The sequence below is a fragment of the Sorex fumeus genome, unplaced genomic scaffold (assembly GCF_029834395.1).
Source record: "Sorex fumeus unplaced genomic scaffold, SorFum_2.1 ptg000037l, whole genome shotgun sequence".
Lineage (NCBI taxonomy): Eukaryota > Metazoa > Chordata > Mammalia > Eulipotyphla > Soricidae > Sorex > Sorex fumeus.
The window spans coordinates 78399180-78421937 of NW_026606094.1; the positions used below are offsets into that span (position 1 = coordinate 78399180).

General features: G+C 41.5%; 1 protein-coding gene across 2 annotated transcripts in view; it reads left to right on the forward strand.

Annotated features, from left to right (window-relative positions):
- Positions 1-22593, forward strand: part of ANLN (anillin, actin binding protein) — a 43983-nt gene extending 21390 nt beyond the window's left edge. The window contains exons 12-23 of one of the 2 annotated variants that reach the window (XM_056118210.1): positions 196-384; positions 2689-2815; positions 4912-4960; positions 5054-5110; positions 5412-5450; positions 5811-5832; positions 7248-7360; positions 8246-8299; positions 14649-14735; positions 19147-19254; positions 20235-20407; positions 21421-22593. In XM_056118210.1, coding sequence (XP_055974185.1) covers positions 196-384; positions 2689-2815; positions 4912-4960; positions 5054-5110; positions 5412-5450; positions 5811-5832; positions 7248-7360; positions 8246-8299; positions 14649-14735; positions 19147-19254; positions 20235-20407; positions 21421-21544 — 1142 coding nt within the window. In that variant the 3' untranslated portion in view covers positions 21545-22593. The remainder of the gene's footprint in view (positions 1-195; positions 385-2688; positions 2816-4911; positions 4961-5053; positions 5111-5411; positions 5451-5810; positions 5833-7247; positions 7361-8245; positions 8300-14648; positions 14736-19146; positions 19255-20234; positions 20408-21420) is intronic. The other variant, XM_056118211.1, reaches the window with a different exon arrangement.
- Positions 22594-22758: the final 165 nt, after the last annotated feature.

Sequence of the window (22758 nt, forward strand, 5' to 3'; positions counted from 1 at the left end):
AGTGTTCCATTGTAAGAACTTGGTAGGCAGGTGGCAGTCAGTATTTACCAACTTCTTAGCTTCCTTTTGTATGAGAAAAGTATTGCTGATTTTTGTCTTTGTCTTTGTGTATTGCCATGTTTATATTGAATTCTGTCACATTTAGAATGTCAGTTTTATAATTTGGAGTATTAACTCGCTAATTTCTTAACATAGCTGAGAAGAGAACACTGTTGGTTGATGAGCTGAATAAACTGAAGAATGAAGGGCCTCAGAGGAAGAATAATATGGCTGGTGGCTCCAGATCCCGAAGTGAATTCCTCCCATCTAAAGGATCAGTGACTTTGTCAGAAATCCGCTTACCTTTAAAAGCTGACTTTGTCTGTGGTACAGTTCAGAAGCCAGGTATGGCATGATGATTTTCATTAGCTTAACTTCTATAGACATTGTTAAACTATGAACACCTTACTTAAAGTAAAGTAAATAAAGGCCCTCCCATTGATCATCGATTTGCTCGAGCGGGCCCAGTAACGTCTCCATTGGAGACTTTGTTGTTACTGTGTCTGGCATATCCAATACTCTCGGTAGCTTGCGGGGCTCTCTGAGAGGGGCGGAGGAATCGAACTCGGGTCGGCCATGTTGGCTGCGTGCAAGGCAAACGCCCTACCCGCAGTGCTATCGCTCCAGCGCAATGGATAGCGCATTGGACTTCTAGAGGCTGAACACCTTACTTAGATTAAAGTTATGCAAACGTGAGCCCATTAAGCATAAAGATCCAAACTTGTGTCATGGACCTTATATTTCTTTTATGAAGATGTATATATAACAACCAAGGGAAAATTTCATGTACAGGGTTACTTATCTGTAACAACTTACATGTCTCTATCTGAAAGACTTGTTAAACATAGTTTTGGGTTAAGATTTTATTTTTCTAAAATGAGGTTTGTTGACACAACAGATCATTTTGTCTTATTACTAGGTTTATTTTGGGATGCATTTGGGCATCCAAAATCTTTTACTTACTGCTGTTCAAAAACCATCCTGTTCTACTGGGCACGACAGAGATTGAGCTTGGCAGAGGAACAGGGCATGTGGGAGCCTCAACTTGGCCACACAGCGTGTATCTTTGTCTATCCCACTCCCCGCCACCACGCACAATCAAGTGTACCCCTGCTGTCCCCCAGAAATCTCATGAGAAGAATTTTCTCTATAGATTCTACATTACAGGTTTATGGGTACAAATTAAAAAGATAACTTCTTTTTAGGAGAGGATGGGTCATACCCAGTCAGTGGTATTTCTAACTCTGCTCAGGGATCACTCCTGGTGGGGCTCTGTGGAGCATAATTTGGTGCCCGGGATCAACTACAAATTTGCCAAGTGCAAGGTTAGCTCTCAGGGGATGCAACAAAGATGCTTCATTTTGTTTGTTTTTAAAATTTGTTTTGCTGTCACACCCAGCAATGATCAGGGGTTATTCCTGGCTCTGCACTCGGGGTCATTCCAGGCAGTGCTCAGGGATACTGAGGATCAAAACTGTGTCGACCACATGCAAAGCCAAGTGTCCTACATGCTGTGCCAATCTCTAGCCCACAACAAAGATACTTCTAATGACATGTTATTCCCTCTGCTCTTCTAGATTGAATAAGTAAACATTCCTAAACTACATATTCTTCTAAAATTCATATACAACCGAACTGGATAAAGGAGTGTATGGAACCAGCAAGGAAGAGTAATTGTAGCAAGTTTAGATTAAATTCTGGATAAGATTTTTTTTAACGGTTTTTCTTGGGCGGGGAGGGGTGAGAGCTACTCCCAAGTGCTGTTTAGGTGGTCCAGGAGCTACTGTTGGCGATTCTGGGGACTTGCACCAACCGGGTGCAAGTTGAGTGTGAGCACAGTTGACCCCATGCAAACGTATACCTTTACCATATCCTAACTCCCAAAGCACTTCTCTAAGAATATTAGATAAGAAGTGAATTTGAGATTCAGATGAAACAAAAAGTGTAGATTTTCTTTTTTTAAAAAATAAGTTAAAGTAGGAATGATGTAACTTAGATTCTAACTTTTATTCTTGTCTGATTTTCAAGGCGTAGCGTCTTGATAACTTTCTTGAGCACTTAATGACAGTGAATAAATGATCTTAATTAGAATTTGTCTGAGTAAAATTCACAAATAGAATAACTTAATCTCAATTTGAAATAATTGGAATTTACTAGTCAGAGGAATTTATTTTGCCTCAAGAATTAGGGGACATGGGCCAAGAGATAGTACAGCAGGTAGGGCTTTTGCCTTGCATATACCCCCAACTCAGGTTCGATCCCTAGTGCCCCATTTGGTCTCCTGACCCCCAGAGGAGGGATCCCTGAGCACTGAGTCAGGAGTGGGGCTGTGGGTATGCGACTGTCCCTCCCTCCACCTCAAATCAAAATGAAAAACACTAAAAATTAAGGGGACAGTTGGAAAATGTAGAGCAGAAATTGAGGGACTTGGGATAAAGTTATTCTAGTTCACACAATAGGAAGAAGCTGCCTATTTTAGACTTAGGATGCTTGGCTTATGTTCTGCTTGGTGTCTTTTTGTGTCTGCAAAGTTGATGTTCGTAAATTCAAAATACTTCTTTGTATGAATCAATTGCATTCTCACTTTACTCCTTTGGTCTTCTAGAAAGCTGATTTTACTTGTGCTTGTTATGTGATTACTTCTTGCAGATGCAGCAAATTACTATTTCTTGATTATGCTCAAAGCGGGACCTGAAAACATGGTGGCGACGCCTTTAGCAAGCACTGTGAGCTCTCTGAACGGAGATGCTCTGACATTCACCACGACCTTTACTCTGTGAGTAATTGGGCTCCGTAGTCAAACAGTTTTCTTTTAATACAGGTGGCATTTGTAATCCTTGAACTTTAGTGTGCTCATTTTTTCTACATGGACAAATATCTGTTTTTAATTTGTTGGTTTAACTTACTATAGCACTTTCCTTTCACTGAGTAGCACATTCCTTGTGACTAAAATTGTTTATAAAATCTGAACTGTAATTTCTTTTTTTTTTTTTTTCCCCTTTATTTTATTTTATTTTTTTTAAAGTTGTAGATTTACAATTTTTTGTGCTTTGGTTTCAATTATACAATGATCAGATACCCATCCCTCCACCAGTGCCCATTTTCCACCACCATGGATAATATCCCTCCCACCCCCATCCCCCCATCCCCCCTGTCTCTGTGGCAGGGCAATCCCCTGTGTTCTCTCTCTCCTTTTGGGTGTTGTGGTCTGCAAAAGAGGCATTGAGTGGCAAACATGTCCAGTCCATAGTCTACTTTCGACATGCATCTCCCCTCCTGGGAGGATCCTCCAAACATCCTTTATTTGGTGCTCCCTTCTCTATCTGAACAGCCCTTTCCTCTAGGATACCCGGCTGGCCTCTAAGTTATGGAGTAATCCTCCTGGTGCTGATCTCAGCTATTCTTGGGTATTAATCTCATACTTTGTTACTTTATATCCCCCAGATGAATGCAATCTTTCTATGTCTATCCCTCTCTTTCTGACTCATTTCGCTTAGCATGATACTTTCCATATTGTACCACTTGTATGTAAATTTCATGACTTCATCTTTTCTAAGAGCTACATAGTACTCCATTGTGTAGATGTACCAAAGTTTCTTTAACCAGTCATCTGTTCTTGGGCATTCAGGTTTCTTCCAGTTTCTGGCTATTGTAAAGAGTGCTGCAATGAACAAACAAGTGCAGATGTCACTTCGACTATACATTTTTGCCTCTCTGGGATATATTCCCAGGAGTGGTATTGCTGGGTCAAATGGGAGCTCAATTTCTAATTTTTTGAGAATCGTCCATACTGTTTTCCAGAAGGGCTGAACCAGTGGACATTCCCACCAGCAGTGAAGGAGTGTCCCTTTCTCGCCACATCCACGCCAGCATCGGTTGCTTTTTGAACTGTAATTTCTTAATATATGCTCATGTCCTGTAATGCATTTGATATTCAGTTTCCATGAAAAGACATTGTCATAGATTTATTTTGATATGAGAGTCAAACTTCAGTTTTTTTAAAAAAATAGTTTCAGTTTTCAAGATCTTGAGATGTAAAATACTGAAAAAAATTTTTTTATTTGTGTCACAGTTGAAAGAACAGGCTGTTCTGTTTTTTTTTTTTTCTTTTTTGAGTCACACCCAGCAATGCTCAGGAGTTACTCTTGGCTCATGCACTCAGAAATTACTCCTGGCAGTGGTTGGGGGACCATATGGGATGCCAGGGATCGAACCCGGGTCGGCCGCGTGCGAGGCAAACACCCTACCTGCTGTACTATCACTTCGGTCCCAAGAACAGGATGTTCTTAACTTCCATAGTCTTTCATGGTTTGTAAATAATCTATTATTTCTAATTAAAAACAGTAAGTCCCTTTTTCTTGGCCAAAGCTTTTATGATACTCCTTGTGTCATCATTTTGAATGGCACAGCAATTTTTTTTTTTAATTTTTTTTAGTGAAACACCATGAGGTACAGTTGTAGATTTACAAATTTTTGTGCTTGGGTTTCGATTATACAATGATCAAATACCCATCCCTCCACCAGTGCCCGTTTTCCAACACCATGGATCCCAGTATCCCTCCCACCCCCATCCCCCCATCCCACCCTGCGTCTGTGGCAGGGCATTCCCCTTTGTTCTCTCTCTCCTTTTGAGTGTTGTGGTCTGCAAAAGAGGCATTGAGTGGCAAACATGTTCAGTCCATAGTCTGCTTTCAACATGCATCTCCCCTCCTGGGAGGATCCTCCAAACACCCTTTATTTGCTGCTCCCTTCTCTATCTGAGCTGCCCTTTCCCCTAGAATGCCCGGCTGGCCTCTAAGCTATGGAGTAATCCTCCTGGTGGGCACAGCAATGTTTTTCTTACAGTTTTATTTAATGCTTTATTTTTTCCAGCCAAGATGTGTCCAATGACTTTGAAATTAATATTGAAGTTTACAGCCTGGTAAGTAATGAAAACTTTATAAAGTAATTAATGACATATATTCCTTAAAGATCCCGATTTTGAACTCATTGTATTTCTTGGTTTTATATGTAGGTGCAAAAGAAAGATACCTCAGGCCTTGATAAGAAGAAAAAAGCATATAAATCCAAGGTAAGAATGAGAGAACCTCAGTGAGAGCATCACGGGGAGGGAGGGCGCTGTGAAATCCCCAGACTAGGCCCCCCCAGCCTGTGTGCCCCCAGGGTCCCCCCACAGACCTGAGCACTGCTTGGGTTGCCCCTAAAACAGATAAACGTATATTCTGAAATGTTACTACTTGAAATGTGATTTAAAGTTGTTTTCCAAAGGTTATTATTTTACCTACCAGGCTGTAAACTTCAGTGTCTAAAGGTTAGATAGGTTTAAGCTCCAAATTATAATGTTTAGTCGCTAATATACCGTTATCTTCTAGGCTATTACTCCAAAGCGGCTTCTCACATCTATAACTACAGTAAGTAGAACTTTTTTAAAGAATAAAGTTCTTGTGAAATACTTGTCTTACACATAAGATTGTCAGAGCCTAAGAAATAATACTACAGTGGGTCGGCACTTGCCAACCCAGGTTCAGTCCTTGGCACTGCATTTGGTCCCCTGAGCACTGCTGATGTTCCCACCTTCCCTCCCTCGAAAAGCTGGTTAGTTCATTAGCTGTTTCTAAACCCTGCATACCATAGCAGCCGTTAAAATAGACTAATGACAAGGAACTGAAAATCTGAAATTTACACAGGAAAAAAATGTTTGCTGAAATGTAGTTGTTATAATTTTATATAAGATAAAGAAATAATTTGTTCCTTCCTCATTCCTATTTCAGAAAAGCAACCTTCATTCTTCAGGTGAGTGGAACTTGAATGGTTCTGAATGCTAGAATAAAGAAAAGAGCTAAGCCATCTCTATGTGTGCCTCCAGGCCACCTTTCTTACGAGTATTTGTCTTGAGTCTCTCAGACTGACATTTCTTCCTGGTTTGGTAAAGTAGAAGAATAAGTGGCTCTTGCCACCCGTGGGTGTGGTCCACCCCACTTTCTGGCACTCTCAGCAGCACACACCTGACACAGAGCCACTTGATAGCTTTCGGTCTGCTTTTCAGGGGACCCGGGCTGGGGGAGACCAAACCTGCCAGTATTGGGGGGCTCTTTCTCGCTCTGTGCTTCCGGTCACCTTACCCAGCCTTCCTGCTTGCAGACCCTTTGATCTGGCTCCTCTGGGGCCTTGGAGGGCTGCACCCAGTGATGCTCAGGACCATGGGGTACAGGATGCAAGTGAAGAATGTCCTTCCTGTCTCCAGCCCCCCACCTGCAGCTCTTGAGAGTAACTTCTGTTCTGATCATTTGTGTTTTGCTCCCCCTACCACCCACTTAACTGCTCTTCCCCATACTGATCACGATGGGTGTTCTAGTAGAGAAGAGCGTCTTTCTAGGTCACTGGGACTGCAGTTCACATTCCACTCCTGTGGAATGACATTAGCCAAGTGCTCCAAGGTGGACTAGGACAGAGCTGGCTTCACAGGCCTCCTTTGCTTTTGTCTCTTGGAATAAGAGAGCCAGCACAATGGAACCAGTTTGTCTCTGCTGTACTAAGCACCCTAGGCCGTTGTTCCTGATCCTCCACCTTGTTTCCTACTGTGTCCCCAGGACTGTGTCATGGTACTCCGCATCTGGTGTTTTCCTGGGGGTACAGGGGGGGCCATATGGCCCCCAGTTGAGAAGCGCTGTCCTAGGAAGTCTTTCCCCTCCCCCCCCCCCTTACAGGGAAACAGGTTTTTTTTAATTGTTTATTTATTTATTTATTTTTATTAGTGAAACACCATGAGGTACAGTTGTAGATTTACAATTTTTTGTGCTTGGGTTTCGATTATACAATGATCAGATACCCATTCCTCCACCAGTGCCCATTTTCCACCACCATGGATAATATCCCCCCTACTCCCATTCCCCCATCCCCCCCTGCCTCTGTGGCAGGGCAATCCCCTGTGTTCTCTCTCTCGTTTTGGGTGTTGTGGTCGAAAACAGTTTTTTTATGTACAGATTTTCAGTTTTTTTTCTTAAAAGATATCATTCCCAAGTGTTAAGAGTGCCTGTACCTCATTTTTTGTTGCATAGACTTAACAGGTTTTTGATTAGGAACTAATATTGTTATTTCCCCCTATATTTAGAGATGCAGGAAACAGAGACTGTTTTCTCTGTGGAAACTTAGTTTTGCTTTATTGGGGAGAGTGAGGACTGAAACTGAACTGTTTCTTCTCTTTATAGTTTTGGCCAGTCCAGGAGGCATCAACGCTGTGCGGACCAGCAATTTTGCCCTTGTGGGTTCTTACACGCTGTCACTGTCTTCAGTAGGAAACACTAAATTCGCATTGGACAAGGTAAACCAAGTTCATTTACTTAATTTTAGAAAAATCAGGTCAATGAAAGTGCCCCAGTACTGTCAAGTGTTTGAAATCCTTGAACTGTATGCAGTTAGCATTTATGTCTTCATGAGTGTATGTAATGATACACCAATGATATATTTTCTGAGGAAGTATTTCTCCCTTGAATCTGAAGTTAAATCTTCAAAGAAGCGTATATTGTGACTTCTGGATAAAAAGTACTACTTGCCTATAGAGTACAGTTTTAAAACTTCTAGCCCATTTGGAGCAAGATTTTGAAATGAATAGTGCTTTATAGATTTAGTTTTGGCAAGACTGGGAAAGTTAGGAAGTTTCTTAGGAAAGTACTTGTGAATAGTGGATTTCTTTGGTAAACTTCTCTTGCCAAATTCAAAGCTTTGAAATTCAGCTGTGTATAACCACACATATTGAGTACTTTTTTTCTTTTTTACCATATTAGGACATAACTGGACAGCTAGCAAGACCATTTTAGGATATATCAGGAGGATTCTATAGTCAAAATATAGAGAATAAAAATTTAAGGCCTGCTTTCTAGTTTAAACTCTGCTAGTAATCACCTTTTAACATTGAGCAAAGTCAATACATTTCTGTTGTCTTCTTTTCCCTCTCCAGCATATTAGGTTAGAGAAAAACAATCTAACTTTGATAAGAACCATCTAGCTTTGTGGGAAAAAACAAAAACAAAAAACAAAATTTAGTGAATATGCAAAAAAAAAAGAATTGATTTTTTTAAATTATTGTTGATATGTAAATGTATTTCTAGCATATTAAGCTTTTAAAATGTACTGTTCAGTAATTCAGCTAGCTTAACAGATTGAGTGATCTTGGATTTTTTTCTTTTTTTTATTCTGTTTGTTTTAGATAAATTATGATGTAAAAGAGCGAGAGCTACTGGGCTATATGTTCCAGGAGAAGGTTGCCACATTTTCTTTGCTTGAAACTAATGACTTTGAAAATCGAATTTAAAGTTTTGGCCTTTTCTTTTTTGTTTTTTTCACTAACCATTCTTACATCTTGGTTGTTTTGGGTACATGCTATTCATTAACTATTCTTTCTTTAGACTTGTTGATGGGCATCTTTTCTTTCATAAATTTTTAAAGTTGTCTTTGAAAGTTTCCATTCATGCATGTTTGGTATTTGGGTTTTTGTTTTATATTATCTTTTATGTTCTAAACCTTTTAAGTTTCTCTAGCATTTCCATGTTTTGACTTTCTGGGTATTAAATTAATAATTATGATTAAAATTGAAAATTTATTCATATGTTTAACCTGCTAGATATTGAAGAATATTGATGCTTCAAATAAAAGTAGTAAATTTTATGATCTCAGTATACTTGTGATATACCTGAAGCTGTATTATCTTTAAATTAAAATGTACCTTTATTAGTAAGATTATACAAAGATTATATACTTTAGAAATAATTTTTGATAACCTTGCATATAGCAGTTTCAAGCATTCTGTTGGGTATAGAAATGTTTATTTTATTTTGTTTTGTTTTATTTTTTTGCTTTTCTGGTCACACCTGGCAATACACAGGGATTAGTCCTGGCTTATGTGCTCAGGAATTACTCCTGGTGGTGCTCGGGGGATCGTATGGGATGCTGGGAATCGAACCCGGGTCTGCTTCGTGCAAGGCAAACGCCCTACCTGCTGTGCTATTGCTCCAGCCCCAAAATGTTAATTTTACATAATGCCAAATGATACTTTAAATTTTACTTTAATCTCTTCAAAGATTTCTCAATTAGATTTAAAGAATAGGATTCTATAAACTAATCTTACCGTGTTGTTGTCGCCTAGTTCCTACATATATTAGAGATTCTATTAATCTGAAAAAATATAAAATGAAAGCAATTTAAGTGACATTTTAAAAATAAGGATTGCTCCTTAAAAAGCATTTGACTGCCATTTTACTTCAAATGTCACACTTACAAATTAAAAATAACATGAGTTTCCATTCTCTTCATAATTCTTTTGATGATGCTGTCAGGAACATATTGAATATAAAACCAAGTCACTAAATTTCATTGGTCGTAGCTAAAATGGCACTTTCTGAGTCACATACAATTTAAATGTAAAATTTAAATATACTTGTGTGAGTGGCAGTGGGGAGCAAATACTTGTTCCAGTGGCAATTAGCTCACTGACATTGGCAAATACTTAGAGCTGTCAAGTGTAGATGTGCCTTGAATTTGGGGAAATGGAGGATCTTTTATCTTCACATAATAGTCGTGCTTAACTGACTTTCGAGAGAGTAGACAGTTCTTCCATACTCCCTCAGATACCATCAGTACATGACTGTGCCTATTTGACTGGGCCTTGACAAATAATACAGCGATCAGAGAGCTTATGTCTGAGCTCCCCTTTAGAATGGAATTCTATTGAGATTTTCTCAGGCTGTTTGTCCTGTAGATTTAGGTCACTACTGGTAGCAGATTGCCTTTTCAGTTGAGATTACAGGTATCTAGAGATGAGCTTGACATTCTGGAATTTAAGTTATGAATCTTGATGACTCAGACTCGCAACTCTCTTCGAATTTTCTGTTTAGTTAAAAATAACCACAGGATCTATTGTGCTTATGTAGATAAAGGGAGGACATCACAACTCACCATCTTACTTAAGAAAACCTCACAAGCATTTATACTTTCCAGGACATAGAGCTGTCAACGTCAGTAGAGAGGCCAGACATTATGCCAGTGAGCACTGTGGAGTTGTAGGTGACAGAGGGAGTAGGGTATCTTGGCTTGTGTCTGTCAGTCTGCTGTGATCATCCATAGTATTACTTTCTCAACGATACCCCGGTGTAGAAAATATAACAGAGTCACCTTACTTATAAGTTATATTTTACACATCTTATTTTCCTTAGGGAGATGCCTCTAAAAATACTTTTGTTAAACAGAAAGCAGGAGAGGATTATACAGTTTTATGTGTTTGCTGTCAACAGGGTGTTATAATATTGGGCATTTTATGGATATTCTCAATTTGCTTCATCGGGACAGCATCTAAAAATATTGCCTATTTTCGATAGCTAGAGAGTGAGAGAAAACATTTCCTTTCATTTTTCTGAGTTTGCTTTTATTACTAGCAGCATTCTCTGAACTGAACTATAAAATTCTGTTCACTAATTAGCATTGAGTGCCTATGACCTTAAAACTGAAAACATTTTTTAAAAAGACCAGATAATTTATAACATAGATTAACTAGGTAAATGATGTGTTGCTCTATATTATATATGCCTTTCTAATTTAGTAAGTTGGGGGGTTTGTCTCCTGGAGTTATTACTTTGAGTGCCTCAGTCAACTTTTCTTTGTTGTTTTAAAGGACTAAATTGTTCGGCACTTAAGTCAAATCTTTGAAATTCAGACTAAATTCCTGTCCCCTGGAGGAGGACGTCCTTTTCATTAGGAATCAGGAATCAGAGTGCATCTATCTCCTCTCCGTCCTGACCCCAATGCCACCGGCTGGCCTCTTGAATTCCGCACATGGCCAGGGTGCTGCTAGTGTCGCATCCTGTCTGTCTTAGCTGGCCTTGGCCTGTGCTTCCTGCTTTGCTGAGGAAGCCGAGGATTGGGCTCCGACCACAGACATTGTGGACCTACAACTCAGCCTGATTTTTTTTTTTTGTAGTACTTGTCACCTTTGCTTAAAATTCAGATAGTAAGGGGGGGGCACTGAACTTGGTATGAATACAATGTGTTTAGATTAACATATTTTTACTTAGAAAATGATATACTGAAAACCTATGTATTATTGTAAACTAAAGTTCCTTCCATTTAAAAAATATGACTGGTCAATAGAATATGAAATAGGTGTAGGAGAAGCAAGTTTTTTGGGTAATAAAAATGATCCAGTTTTTTATTTAATTAAATTAATTAATTAATTAATTTTTGCTATTTGGATCACACCCATCAATGTTCAGGGTTACTCCTGGCTCTGCACTCAGGAATTACTCCTGGAGGTGCTCAGAGGACCACATGGGATGCTGGGAATCGAACCCGGGTCGGCTGTGTGCAAAGCAAATGCCCTACCCACTGTACTGTCGCTCCAGCCTTCAAAAATGATCCAGTTTTTGTACATAAAAAAGTAAAATTTTCTAAAGACCAAAAGTTGGGGGAAAATAAGATAATATAAAACCAAAATTTAGAAAAGCTGTCATATGTTTGAGCACCTTTTGTTAGTTGAAAGGTACTTTGAACTTAAGGTATCTTCACTACTAATATGCTGATAGGTTTATTAAAAATATTTCCTGGGCCAGAGAGATCACATGTCAGGTAAGGTGCTTGCTTTGCACACAGCAAATTCTACATTCTCATCTGCACCTGGAGTGACTTCTGAGCATAGCTAGGTGTGGCCAAAGACAAAAAAATCCTATATGCCCTCTTTTTCATATTTTCTCAATGTTAGGGTTATTTTACTATCTTCTCTTGACACTCTTTTTGTCTGTATTGGCGCGTAGGGGCTGTTCTGCCAGTGCTCAGAGTGAACCTGGCCTAGGTGGTGGGGTTGAGCCGGGCTCGGCTCCTGTGAGGCAATCTTAGCTGCCCTCTCCTGCCACCTTCTGACTTTCACTGAACTAATGTGGAATTGTGAATGGACCCCCAAGCAGCACTCAGGGGATCAGAGGCCCCTTCTGCTCTGTGTTTCTCAACTGTCAGAACTTGGTGAGTGGGCTCCAGAGTATGGCACTCAGTTGGAGCCCACAGCTCCACACCCACTGGACTGGGGCCCAACTGGACTAGCAGTGCACCAGGTCTGAGCCCTATACTAGCTCCCTGGCCTGTTAACGTGGCAACGCTAATCAAAGTTAGTGAACCAATATTGATACTCTTTTTTAAAATATATATCGGTCCTCCCGTTATTCATCGATTTGCTTGAGCGGGCCCAGTAACGTCTCCGTCATGAGACTTGTTGTTACTGTGTTTGGTATATTGAATACGTCACGGGTAGCTTGCCAGGCTTTGCCATGTGGGCAGGATACTCTCGGTAGCTTGCTGGGCTCACCGAGAGGGGCGGAGGAATCGAACCCAGCTTGACCGGACTGGTTGCGTGCAAGGCAAATGCCCTACTGCTGTGCTATCGCTCCAGCCGCAAAATATATACTATACTATACTATACTATACTATACTATACTATACTGTACTATACTATACTATACTATATATTGTTTTGAGGCCACAGCCAGTGGTGCTCAGGGCTTCGTCCTGGTTTTGCACTCAGGAGTCACTCCTGGCGGGCTCTGGGTGCCATATGGGATGCCAAGTGCAAGGCACGTGCTTTCTCCCCTGTGCTGGTGCTCCAGCCCCAGTACTGATACTCTTATATGGTGTTGAGCATCATGTTTTTATAGCTGTTCTGTACAAACTGTGACTTGTTTTGTAATTGTTTTTGAAGTCTTTGTAACACAACCAGCCCCCTATGTTTATGTATTGTCTAAGTCTGCTTTCAAGTTTCAGTGACTGAGTTGAAAAGTTGTGACTTAGCTCATATGGTCTGCAAAGTTTAAGATACTATATGAGCTTCTACAAAAATAGATCACAGAGCCTCTCCACGGTCTATCATTTTATGCTTTTTCTATTTGTCTCATCTACTCCCTCTCCCTCTCTCCCTCCCTCCCTTCCTTCCTTCCTCCCTCATTTCCTCCCTCTCTCCCTCCCTCTCACTTTTTCTTTTCCTCTCTTTTTCCCCTGCTTCTTTCTCTCTTGAATGCCTTGATGTGATTTGGCAGACTATTAGAACATGCAGTTCATTTAAAGTTGTAGGAGCAACTCTGCAAAGGTAGAGCTGATGAGGAACTCTGGTAGAATGCTTGCCATGCTTGCCTTTCATGTATGAGGCTCAATATGGGATCCCCAACATCTCCAAAAACAAACCAGGAGAGATTCAGAGTCGAGAAGACCAACGTGTCAGACTTGGAGAAGAGCAGGATGTGTGTGTGTGCCTGGAGAAGCTCTCAGAGGCAGGGCAGGGAGAGAAGAAACTGTCTTGGTTTTTTTTTTTTTTTTTTGCTTGATCATTTGTTTTTACCTCTAGTGAAACATGCTATCATGCATGTGGGAGTATGATTCTCCCTCCTGGTGAGAACCTGTTTTTGTTCTTCTGCATAGATTTCCAGAAGCAACGTTTGATTTTCTGATAATTGCACTTTTTATTTTTATTTGGAGGAATGCTCAGAGTTTTGTGTTTCTACCTAAAAGTTTCTACCCAGGTCATTGACTCATTTTGAAATAATTGTTATATATGATATGGGAGAACTCTAATTTGACTTTCTTGCATGGCCCCATTTGTATGAAAGATGTCTCTTTCCTCATTGGTTCAGGTAGCCTTCTTGAAAGTCGTTTGGCCATAGACCTGGGTTTATTTCTGGACTTGCAATTCTATTCCTTTGATCTGTCCGCCTAGCTTTATACCCGGCTAGGATATATATAGTATATAGTATCCGGCTATTTTAACTACTGTAGCTGTGAATTAAGTTTTGAGATGGATAAGGAAGTATGATTATTCCTACTTAGTTCTTCAAGCTGAGTTAGTTATTGGAACTTCTTGAAATTTCACATGGACTTTGGTTTTGATAGTTTAGATAAAGGTAAAGGCCCTCCCGTTGTTCATCGATTTGCTCGAGCGGGCCCAGTAACGTCTCCATTGGAGACTTTGTTGTTAACTGTGTCTGGCATATCGAATACATCACGGGGAGCTTGCCAGGCTCTGCCGTGCGGGCGAGATACTCTCGGTAGCTTGCCTGGCTCTCCGAGGGGGCGGAGGAATCGAACTTGGGTCTGCCATGTTGGCTGCGTGCAAGGCAAACGCCCTACCGCTGTGCTATCACTCCAGCCCTTTGATAGTTTAGTATTCTTTATTGTTGAGGAATATTGTCTTGTACTAATATATTGGCTGGTTTATATAGTTTCCCATTGAGTATATTCTGTTGCTAAATAATAGCTAAGATAATGTATTATATTTTTAATATATATATAAAATATATATAATATATAAGATAATATATGTTTTTTTGTTTTAAAATATTTTTTATTAAAGCACATTAACTTGGGATTTAGGATTCTGTTTTTATTAAGTTCTCGTGAATGAATCTATTTTTCAAAAGAATTTGTTGCTAAGGAACCGGTGGTTATTTTTAGTCACCTTTATTACATTTCAGTTTTATAAAATACTGTGTTTTCAAGGCATAATATTTTCTATTCATGATTTTTATGTTTGTTAAGAAAATTCACACTTTGAACCTGTTTTGCAAGATTATCCTTTTTCTTTGCAGGTGCCCTTTCTATGTCCTTTGGAAGGTCATATTTATTTAAAAATAAAATGTCAAGTGAATTCAAGTGTGGAAGAAAGAGGCTTTCTAGTAAGTAACATTGCTTTATGTCTTCTTCCTTTTATCCATTTTATAAAATAAAGGCTTGATTTCTCATGTTGGCTGCGTGCAAGGCAAATGCCCTATCCGCTGTGCTATCGCATAGGCCCAAAAGCGTATGAGATTAATTGACAGGTTGGTTTAGTAAAGACTTGTGTATCCACATGTGCCAGTCATGGCGCTGGAGCTGGAATCTAATACGCTTTCCAAAATAATCCCTCCAGCTTGTAGTTTAATTGGAAGAAATCAGTGAAAAGAAAAAATTCTGCACAGTACCTCCAGGGCCTTTGCTCGAGCGGGCCCAGTAACGTCTCCATTGGAGACTTTTGTTGTTACTGTGTCTGGCATATCGAATACTCTCGGTAGCTTGCCGGGCTCTCCGAGAGGGGCGGAGGAATCGAACTCGGGTCGGCCATGTTGGCTGCATGCAAGGCAGATGCCCTACCCGCTGTGCTATCGCTCCAGCCCTGGAGCGATAGCACAGCGGGTAGGGCGTTCGCCTTACAAGCGGCCAACATGGCCGACCCGAGTTCGATTCCTCCGCCCCTCTCGGAGAGCCCGGCAAGCTACCGAGAGTATTCGATATGCCAGACACAGTAACAACAAAGTCTCCAATGGAGACGTTACTGGGCCCGCTCGAGCAAATCGACGATCAATGGGAGGGCCTTTACTTTACTTTACTTTTACCTCCAGGGCCTTAGCAGGCGAGAGCAGAGTCCATGGGTGTGAGTTGGTGGAACTTCAAGTCTGGAGTGTAGGGAGAGGCTTAGAGGAAGCTTGGAGGGAGACCGTGTAAGTGTGGCCTGGGTAAATGAGTCCACAGGGGCATTTATCTGAGTCCAGAGAATGGAGTGACGCATCCGGATGCTGGGAGATGTTGAAGATTAGCCAGAGCTATAAGGAGAGAAGCTAGACAGGGAGAGAAAGGGAGAGAGCAGAAAAAACTCATACAGGATTCTTGTTGGATTACGAGAAACAGACTGCTGTTAAAGGACTTTTTAAGGATTCGGACTTTATCCTGCAGCCAATGGATTCTTTTAGGGTATTTAGTAGAGCAATAGCTTTCAAGTTGGAGTTTAGAAAGACATTGGTGGGTGGAGCAGTAGTGCACTGGTAGGGAGCTTGCCTTGTGCTCAGCCGACCTGGATTCAATCCCCAGCATCCCATATAGCCCCCCAAGCACCACCAGGAGTGATTCCTGAGTGTGGAGTCAGGAGAGAGCCCTGAGTATCACTGGGTGTGGCCCCAAAACCAAAACACCCAAGTAAAAAGCAAACTCTAAAAACAAAAGAAAGATGTTGGTGGCCATGTGGAGTGTGCAGTGTGGTCCTGCAGGAGATGGGGGTTTTGGGAGAGGTAGGGGTGGCAGCTGAGACAGGCAGAAGAAGAGGAAGGCGTGTGCAGACTCAGTCAGGGCTGGAGAAATCAGATGCCAGGTCGTGTGTGTGTGTGTGTGTGTGTGTGTGTGTGTTTGTGTTTGGTGGGAAGCAAGGAACAGTTCTTTGCAGTGGTTTGGCAAAGTAAAAGTAAAGCTGTGCCATCTGTCTGCACTGTCACGAGAGAGATAGAAGGTGGTACTCCCAGAGCTAGGTAGGAAGAAAGAAAGATATTGTTGACATTTTATTGAGAGACTTGAAAATCTTTACATACAAATTGGTGTTTCTAGCAGGCTAAAGGGACTAACGATAGAGGCGAAAGGGAAACCGATGGAGGCTGAGAAGTAACAGGTGGGACAAGGCCATGAGAGTGAAAGGAGCAGACCACAGTTCACTGAGCTCGTCGGAGAACTAGCTCAATGAGAGAAGCATGGGGCAGGGAGATGACTCAGAGTGCATACTGGGTTCAAGCCCCTGCATTGCATGGTCTCCCAGACAAGCAGTGTGCGGGAGTAGCCCCTGAGCACCCCCTGAGCACTCCCGCCAAGGTAGAGTGCACGTAAAACATAGAAGGTTGTTTGCGTTGTGCAGGAAAGAGACTTACCAGTGCTGCCTTTCTCTGTGAGATTAGAGTTTGGTACAAAGGATACCACAAATTCAATTGCCGTTAATACCGAGCGTGCCAAAAGGACAGCTATATGGTATAGAATCAGGCTTCTTGCATTTTTATTCGTCAGTCAGTGGGTGGCACTAGATATTCGTGGGAAAGCAGATTTTCAAGTCTCACTCAAGGCAGTTTCTCTACTTACCTCTTTATGTACTGGCAGCTGATGAAGTATTAAGGCAGCTAGTCTGTTCGCATATGCTGTCTGGCCAGTCTCATCGTGAAGCTGGGTGGTTGGTGATTAGTGGAGAGTTAGCTCTCCAGGCTTGCGCTTTGTGACCCCTAGTGCCTGTTCTCTTCGCATCTGCGCTTGAAGAAACCTGGCAAGGAATTTATCAGGATACTCTAAAATATTCTATGTCCTATGTCCTATCTTCAAATGCCTTTGAAGTACCCTTATTCTTGACACACAAAAGACAGACCTTCACTGACTCTTGTTGGTGGGAATCCAGGAGACTCCCATCATGGAGCGGAGGGGCTCAGCTGTGGGGCTGGGCTTGTGCCCCTCAGCCTAGTCAGCAGCCAGGCATGGGCTGAAGGGCTTTCATAGCTGCGGGGTTCCACTTCTGGTCTGGGATTTGATGCCGGCATGTGGATTTTATTGTTCTTCTATTTCCTCAGAGAGGAAAGTCTTTTCTTATTTCTCGCATTAAAATAGGGTATAATAATGGTTTGTGATATACTTGCTCATCTTATGTCCCCTTTTGTCTATTACTTTGTAATGCAAAAAGCCACAAAATGAAGCTGGTGAGTCATTTTACCAACTTTGCACTTGAGATCAAAGCAGCAAGATTCTTTTTTATTTTGGTGGCTGTGGTCAGTATCGCCCAGAGAAAGTCTTGGTTGAGGGGGAAAGAAGATATAAGGGGAGCCAGTGACACAGCTGTGGGGAGCTGTATGGCAGGAGTGAGCTGGCTTATCTGAATGCATTCATTAGGGATACGAGGATTAAGGTTTTGGAGCTTTGCTGCAGAGGTCCAGGGGTCCTACTGGGGACTCAGCCATGCAGCGCAAGGCCTGAGGGTGCGCAGAAGCAGGACACGGGGCCAACCCCACAGTGCTTGGGGTCCCAGCCATGCAGCAGGTGCATGGTCAGCCTGCGTCTCACCCGCTGGCCTGTCTCCAGACCCCTGAGGTTTTGAACTATGAACTTTTGTCTTGTAAAATGACTTTCTCCTGGAGCCAGAGATGAGGCTTCCTGTCTGAAGCCTCCTTTTGGTGAATTCTCACCATCTAGTGAGTTGAGATGGTTTGCTGGAGCCTGGGCTCCTGTACTTCCGTTTGCTTCTGTGGGGGAACTGGGGCAGCCACACATAGACTGGGCAGCAGTGTCAGGATGTGACAGCAGTTCCTCAGGAAATCTTCTGTTTAACCCCAGAGCTGCTTTCCCAGTCAGGGTCCCTTACCAGCCCCCCTGAAGACATGACAGCAGTGTCCCCTCCCAGTTCAGCCTCATTGTGCTGTGAGCTGGCCTGACTGTCGGGCTGTGTTGCCTGCAGGTCAGCTCCTGGCTCAGGCCCCGCGGGGCGTGGAGCTCTGACTGACCATCAGAATCCCCTCTGCAGGCATAGCGTGTGAGTCAGCGCATTTTACGAGGGCCTAGAATTGAATGGCACCTCTGTGTTAAGACTCATCTAGCTCAGGAAGTCTTTATTAGTTTTAAAATATGTAAAGCTGTGATGCTCTTAGTGTTTTAAAGTCTGACAACACACAACGTACCTTCACTTAAGGATCATTTGATTAGGGATATCATATTTTAAAAAATTGTTTTCCATACTTTTAGGTGTAAAATTAGAGAATAGATACTTCAGTGGGTTGCCTTGCACTTGGCTGCCCCGTGTTTGATCCCCAGTATTCCGTTATGATCCCCTGAGCATTGCCAGGAGTAATTCCTGAGTGCAGAGCTTGGAGTAAGTCCTGAGTACCGCTGGGTATGACCCAAAACAAAACAACGGTATAAAATTAGATAACGTATGGGTTTGGGTTAATACCTGGAAGTCCTTAATACTTGCACCCCCTCTTCCCCACCTTCCCCCCCAAATGGTGTTCAGGGTTCTGGGTCCCCTGTCCTGTCCTCAGCAGCTCTGTGCTAGGGTTCAAGGCTGCTTCGTGCCCTGTTGCACGGGCACCTGATACTCTGTGCGTCCCCTGGACCCAGGGCCTTCTATTCGGATGGGGAGAGTCTGGCTGTTTCTGGTCTGAACCATCAGTGATTCTCACTACTGAATTAAAAGGCATGATAAAAATCATGCAAGGAGGTATTTGAGGTATGATTTATGTCAGTTTATTGAAATTTGACTTCTAAAACTAATGCCTAGCTGATGCTCAGGTTTCTAAAGCTGGGGTTTGTTGCCTTTCCCAGACTATATTTGAAGACGTGAGTGGCTTTGGTGCCTGGCACAGGAGGTGGTGTGTTCTTTCTGAGAACTGTATCTCTTACTGGACCTACCCGGACGACGAGAGACGGAAGGTAATGGCAGCAGCGGCCTTGTCAGTGAGGAGGGCCCTCATGCACACTCCTTCCATCCCGTCCACCTACCCAACTCTGCTACGGAGCCGTTTAAACTTACTGCAAGAGCTGTGTGCGTGTGTGTGCATGCTGTATAATTATGTGAAATTCTTCTGTCATGTTATTCCTCATGATTTGATTACTCTTCAAATGCTTTTGATTTGATACATTTCTTGGGGCTGGAGAGAGAGTGTGGTGGAAAGGGCATTTGCCAGGTGCACGGCTGACCCAGGCTCTATCCCTAGCACCCCGTATGGTCCCCCAAGCCCTTCCAGGACTGATTCCCGAGCGCAGAGCCAGGTGTAAGCCCTCATGAGTACTGGATGTGGCCCAAAAAGCACACATAAATAAATAAGTAAAGGGATACTTCTTTTGGAAAAAGTGATTTTGCTTATATAAACATCTTTGTGCACATATGTATGAATTTAGGGTAGGTTACTTCTAAGCAGAGCACTGGAATTAGAATATGCCCATTTTGAATTTTGATTGCTCTAGCCAAACTGCCTATCACTAAAAATTCATTTTACAATTTTACCAAGCGTACCTCAGAATTTCTGTTATTTTGTTTTTTTTATTATTTTATTTTATTTTATTTTGGGTACTGTAGATTGAATCCTGGGCTTTTTGCTTGCAAAGTATAGGCTCTACCACTGAGTTATATTCCTAGCTGCCGATGAATGATAAAATATATCATTTTAAAACGATATATGTAATTTTAATTTCTTTTTAAACCTTCTTAGAGCTGACGCTTCATCAACTGCTTGGGTAATAAAAAAATGAAACAGTTATATTGACTTTCTCTAAGCAGAGGGTAATACAATTTTAACTTTCAAGTGAATGGCATTTTAATTTTACAGTTATAGCAACTTAAATGCTTACCGACTTAAATGATCTTATTTATGTTATATTAATGTATTTTTTTAAAAATGTGTTTTTAATAGAATCCTATAGGAAGGATAAATCTGGCCAATTGTACTAGTCGTCAGATAGAACCAGCCAACAGAGAATTCTGTGCAAGACGCAATACCTTTGAGCTGATCACTGTCCGGCCGCAGAGAGAAGACGACCGAGAGACCCTGGTTAGCCAGTGCAGGGACACGCTCTGTGTCACCAAGTATGTATTGACCCTGCATGCTTCTTCCACTGAATGTTTGCTTCAGTGTATTTGCACATCAAGGCCTTTGATTTGGGGTTAGGGTTAAGGGCAGGGGCTCAGGGGTTAAGGTGCTTGCCTGCGTGTGGCTGGCTTTAGTTCAATCATCGGCACCATATATGGTCTCTGAGCACAAGAATGATGACTCATGTCTTTGAATTGTGTAATCTTGATGAGAAAAACTCTATCAGTTATTAAACGTCAATAGTAATTTAAAATATATCAAACTACATATAACTTAGCCAGTTATATTTTAAAAGGTCAGTATTGCAGCCTCTCCATAGACTAATAGGGGTTGTCAGTATTGGAGCCTCTCTGTGGACTGATAGGGGATGGTCAACTCGGCTTATATTGCTTGTACTACCAATGGGGAGGTATTATAAAGGTAGTGAGTAGATATACCATAAAAGTTTCCTAGTAACTGGGTGTTCTAGAAGGATGATTTCTTCACCTGCCCTATCAACTAGTTACTCAGCTTGCAACTAAATATGGATGGAAAGAGAGATTCCTGAGATGGTCCAAGTCTTAGTATCGTTAGATCATCTCTGTTGGTGCCATGATGGGCTGCAGCTGTCACGTTGCCTGTCCAGCTGAGCCTGTCACTGTCATTTCAGCCCTGGGAGCCTGAGGCAGGGATCTCTGAGCTCCCCCTTGTCACCAGCTGCACTTGGTCTTGTGAGCTAGACGATGGGTGTCCCTGTCCCCAGACTGCTCAGGCTGTGGCAGCTGTACAGGACACTGACCATCCCCTGCCAGGTATCATCCCATGCAGTGTCAGCTAAGCAGCCAGGGCCATCATGTTCTTCCTGCCAATTGGAGGGGCCCTTCTCTGTGGGGTTCTTGGTTAGGATCATTCAAAGATGGTCAGATTGGTTTTACTGGGTTGTTCAGGCCTTTGTCTCCTCACCTCCAGAGGGACAGGGAAGGTGGCCAGTGAGGAAAATGTCCCTGACATTGGTTGTCTGTTCCTGTAGGAACTGGCTGTCTGCAGATACCAAGGAGGAGCGGGATCTCTGGATGCAAAAACTCAATCAAGTTCTTGTTGATATTCGGCTTTGGCAACCTGATGCTTGCTATAAACCTGTTGGAAAGCCTTAGACTGCGATGGTCTCTGTGCCTTGTAGCAGATTAGCAAGCTAAGTAAGTGATAAACAGAGATTAGGAGCATCAGATTACTGATCGAATTTTATGCTTTAAATGCAAAAAAGGGTGTGTGCCAATATTCACTACATATTATGCAGTATTTATATCCTTTGTGTGTAAAACTTAAATTTAGTTTTCTTCTGTCATAAATGATGGGAAGAGAATTCATTTTTTAATCTAGTCTGTTTTGCTTAGTCTTAATTTAAGAAGCCTTGATTTCCTAGAAATCGAGTTATTCAAATATTCTTGATTTAAAAATTTTTTATTTTAAACAAGAAATTTTAAATTGTTTTTTGGAGCTGCAGGTCTTGAAGGTAAGGTCCTCCAAGGGCGGAGGCAGAAGCTTCTGGATGTTGGTGATTCTTCTCTAATCTCGGTACATTTTTCCTAAAGATTGTTAATCATGGCATGTCTTTTTACTGGAGCACTGAAAAGATTGCTAAGAGACCACACACAGCAGTTTCATAACAGAGATCTGGACTGTTTTTGAATAGCACGTTTATCTGAGTCTAAAGCTTGAAGCTGTCTTCAAACAAGAGATTGGGGTGTAGGCACTACTATGTACGTTTAAGAGTTTTATTTAGAAGATTGAATAAGCATATGGTTTACCTTTGTTCATTTACTACAGATGCTGTGTGGTGCACATTTTCATAGAATATAGGCTTTTAAAAGTATAGTTGCTGTATGGCTTATCCACTCCTCAAAATACACTTGGCACATTAGTTCTTTCTACTCTTGTAACAAGAGCAAATTTAAATTCAGAAATGTTTATATAAAAGAAAACTTTACCAAGCTGCTATGAACTAATACTTTTCCTGCCAAAGTTCTTGTCTCTTTCTTTTTTCATGTTCATATATGAGAGTATCTAGAAATCTATACAAAATCATTTGAAAAGCTGTTGTCAGGTATTGTCCTTAAAAGCCTAATATTTTTTTTGTTTTAAAGTATTGTTAAAACTTGGTCTCAGCTTTCAAATATCCTTTCAGTTTCTTGTCTGAATTGTTAAAATTTACTCATTTATAAACACTAACTACTGTCATTTGTCATTTTTCTTTTTATTCACCCAAATGTGTTTTCTTTCTTATGTATTATAAAATACATTTTATGCTCTTACCCAAATAAATAATTATAACTGTCTTAAGGTGTCATTCATTTAAGGAATGATATTA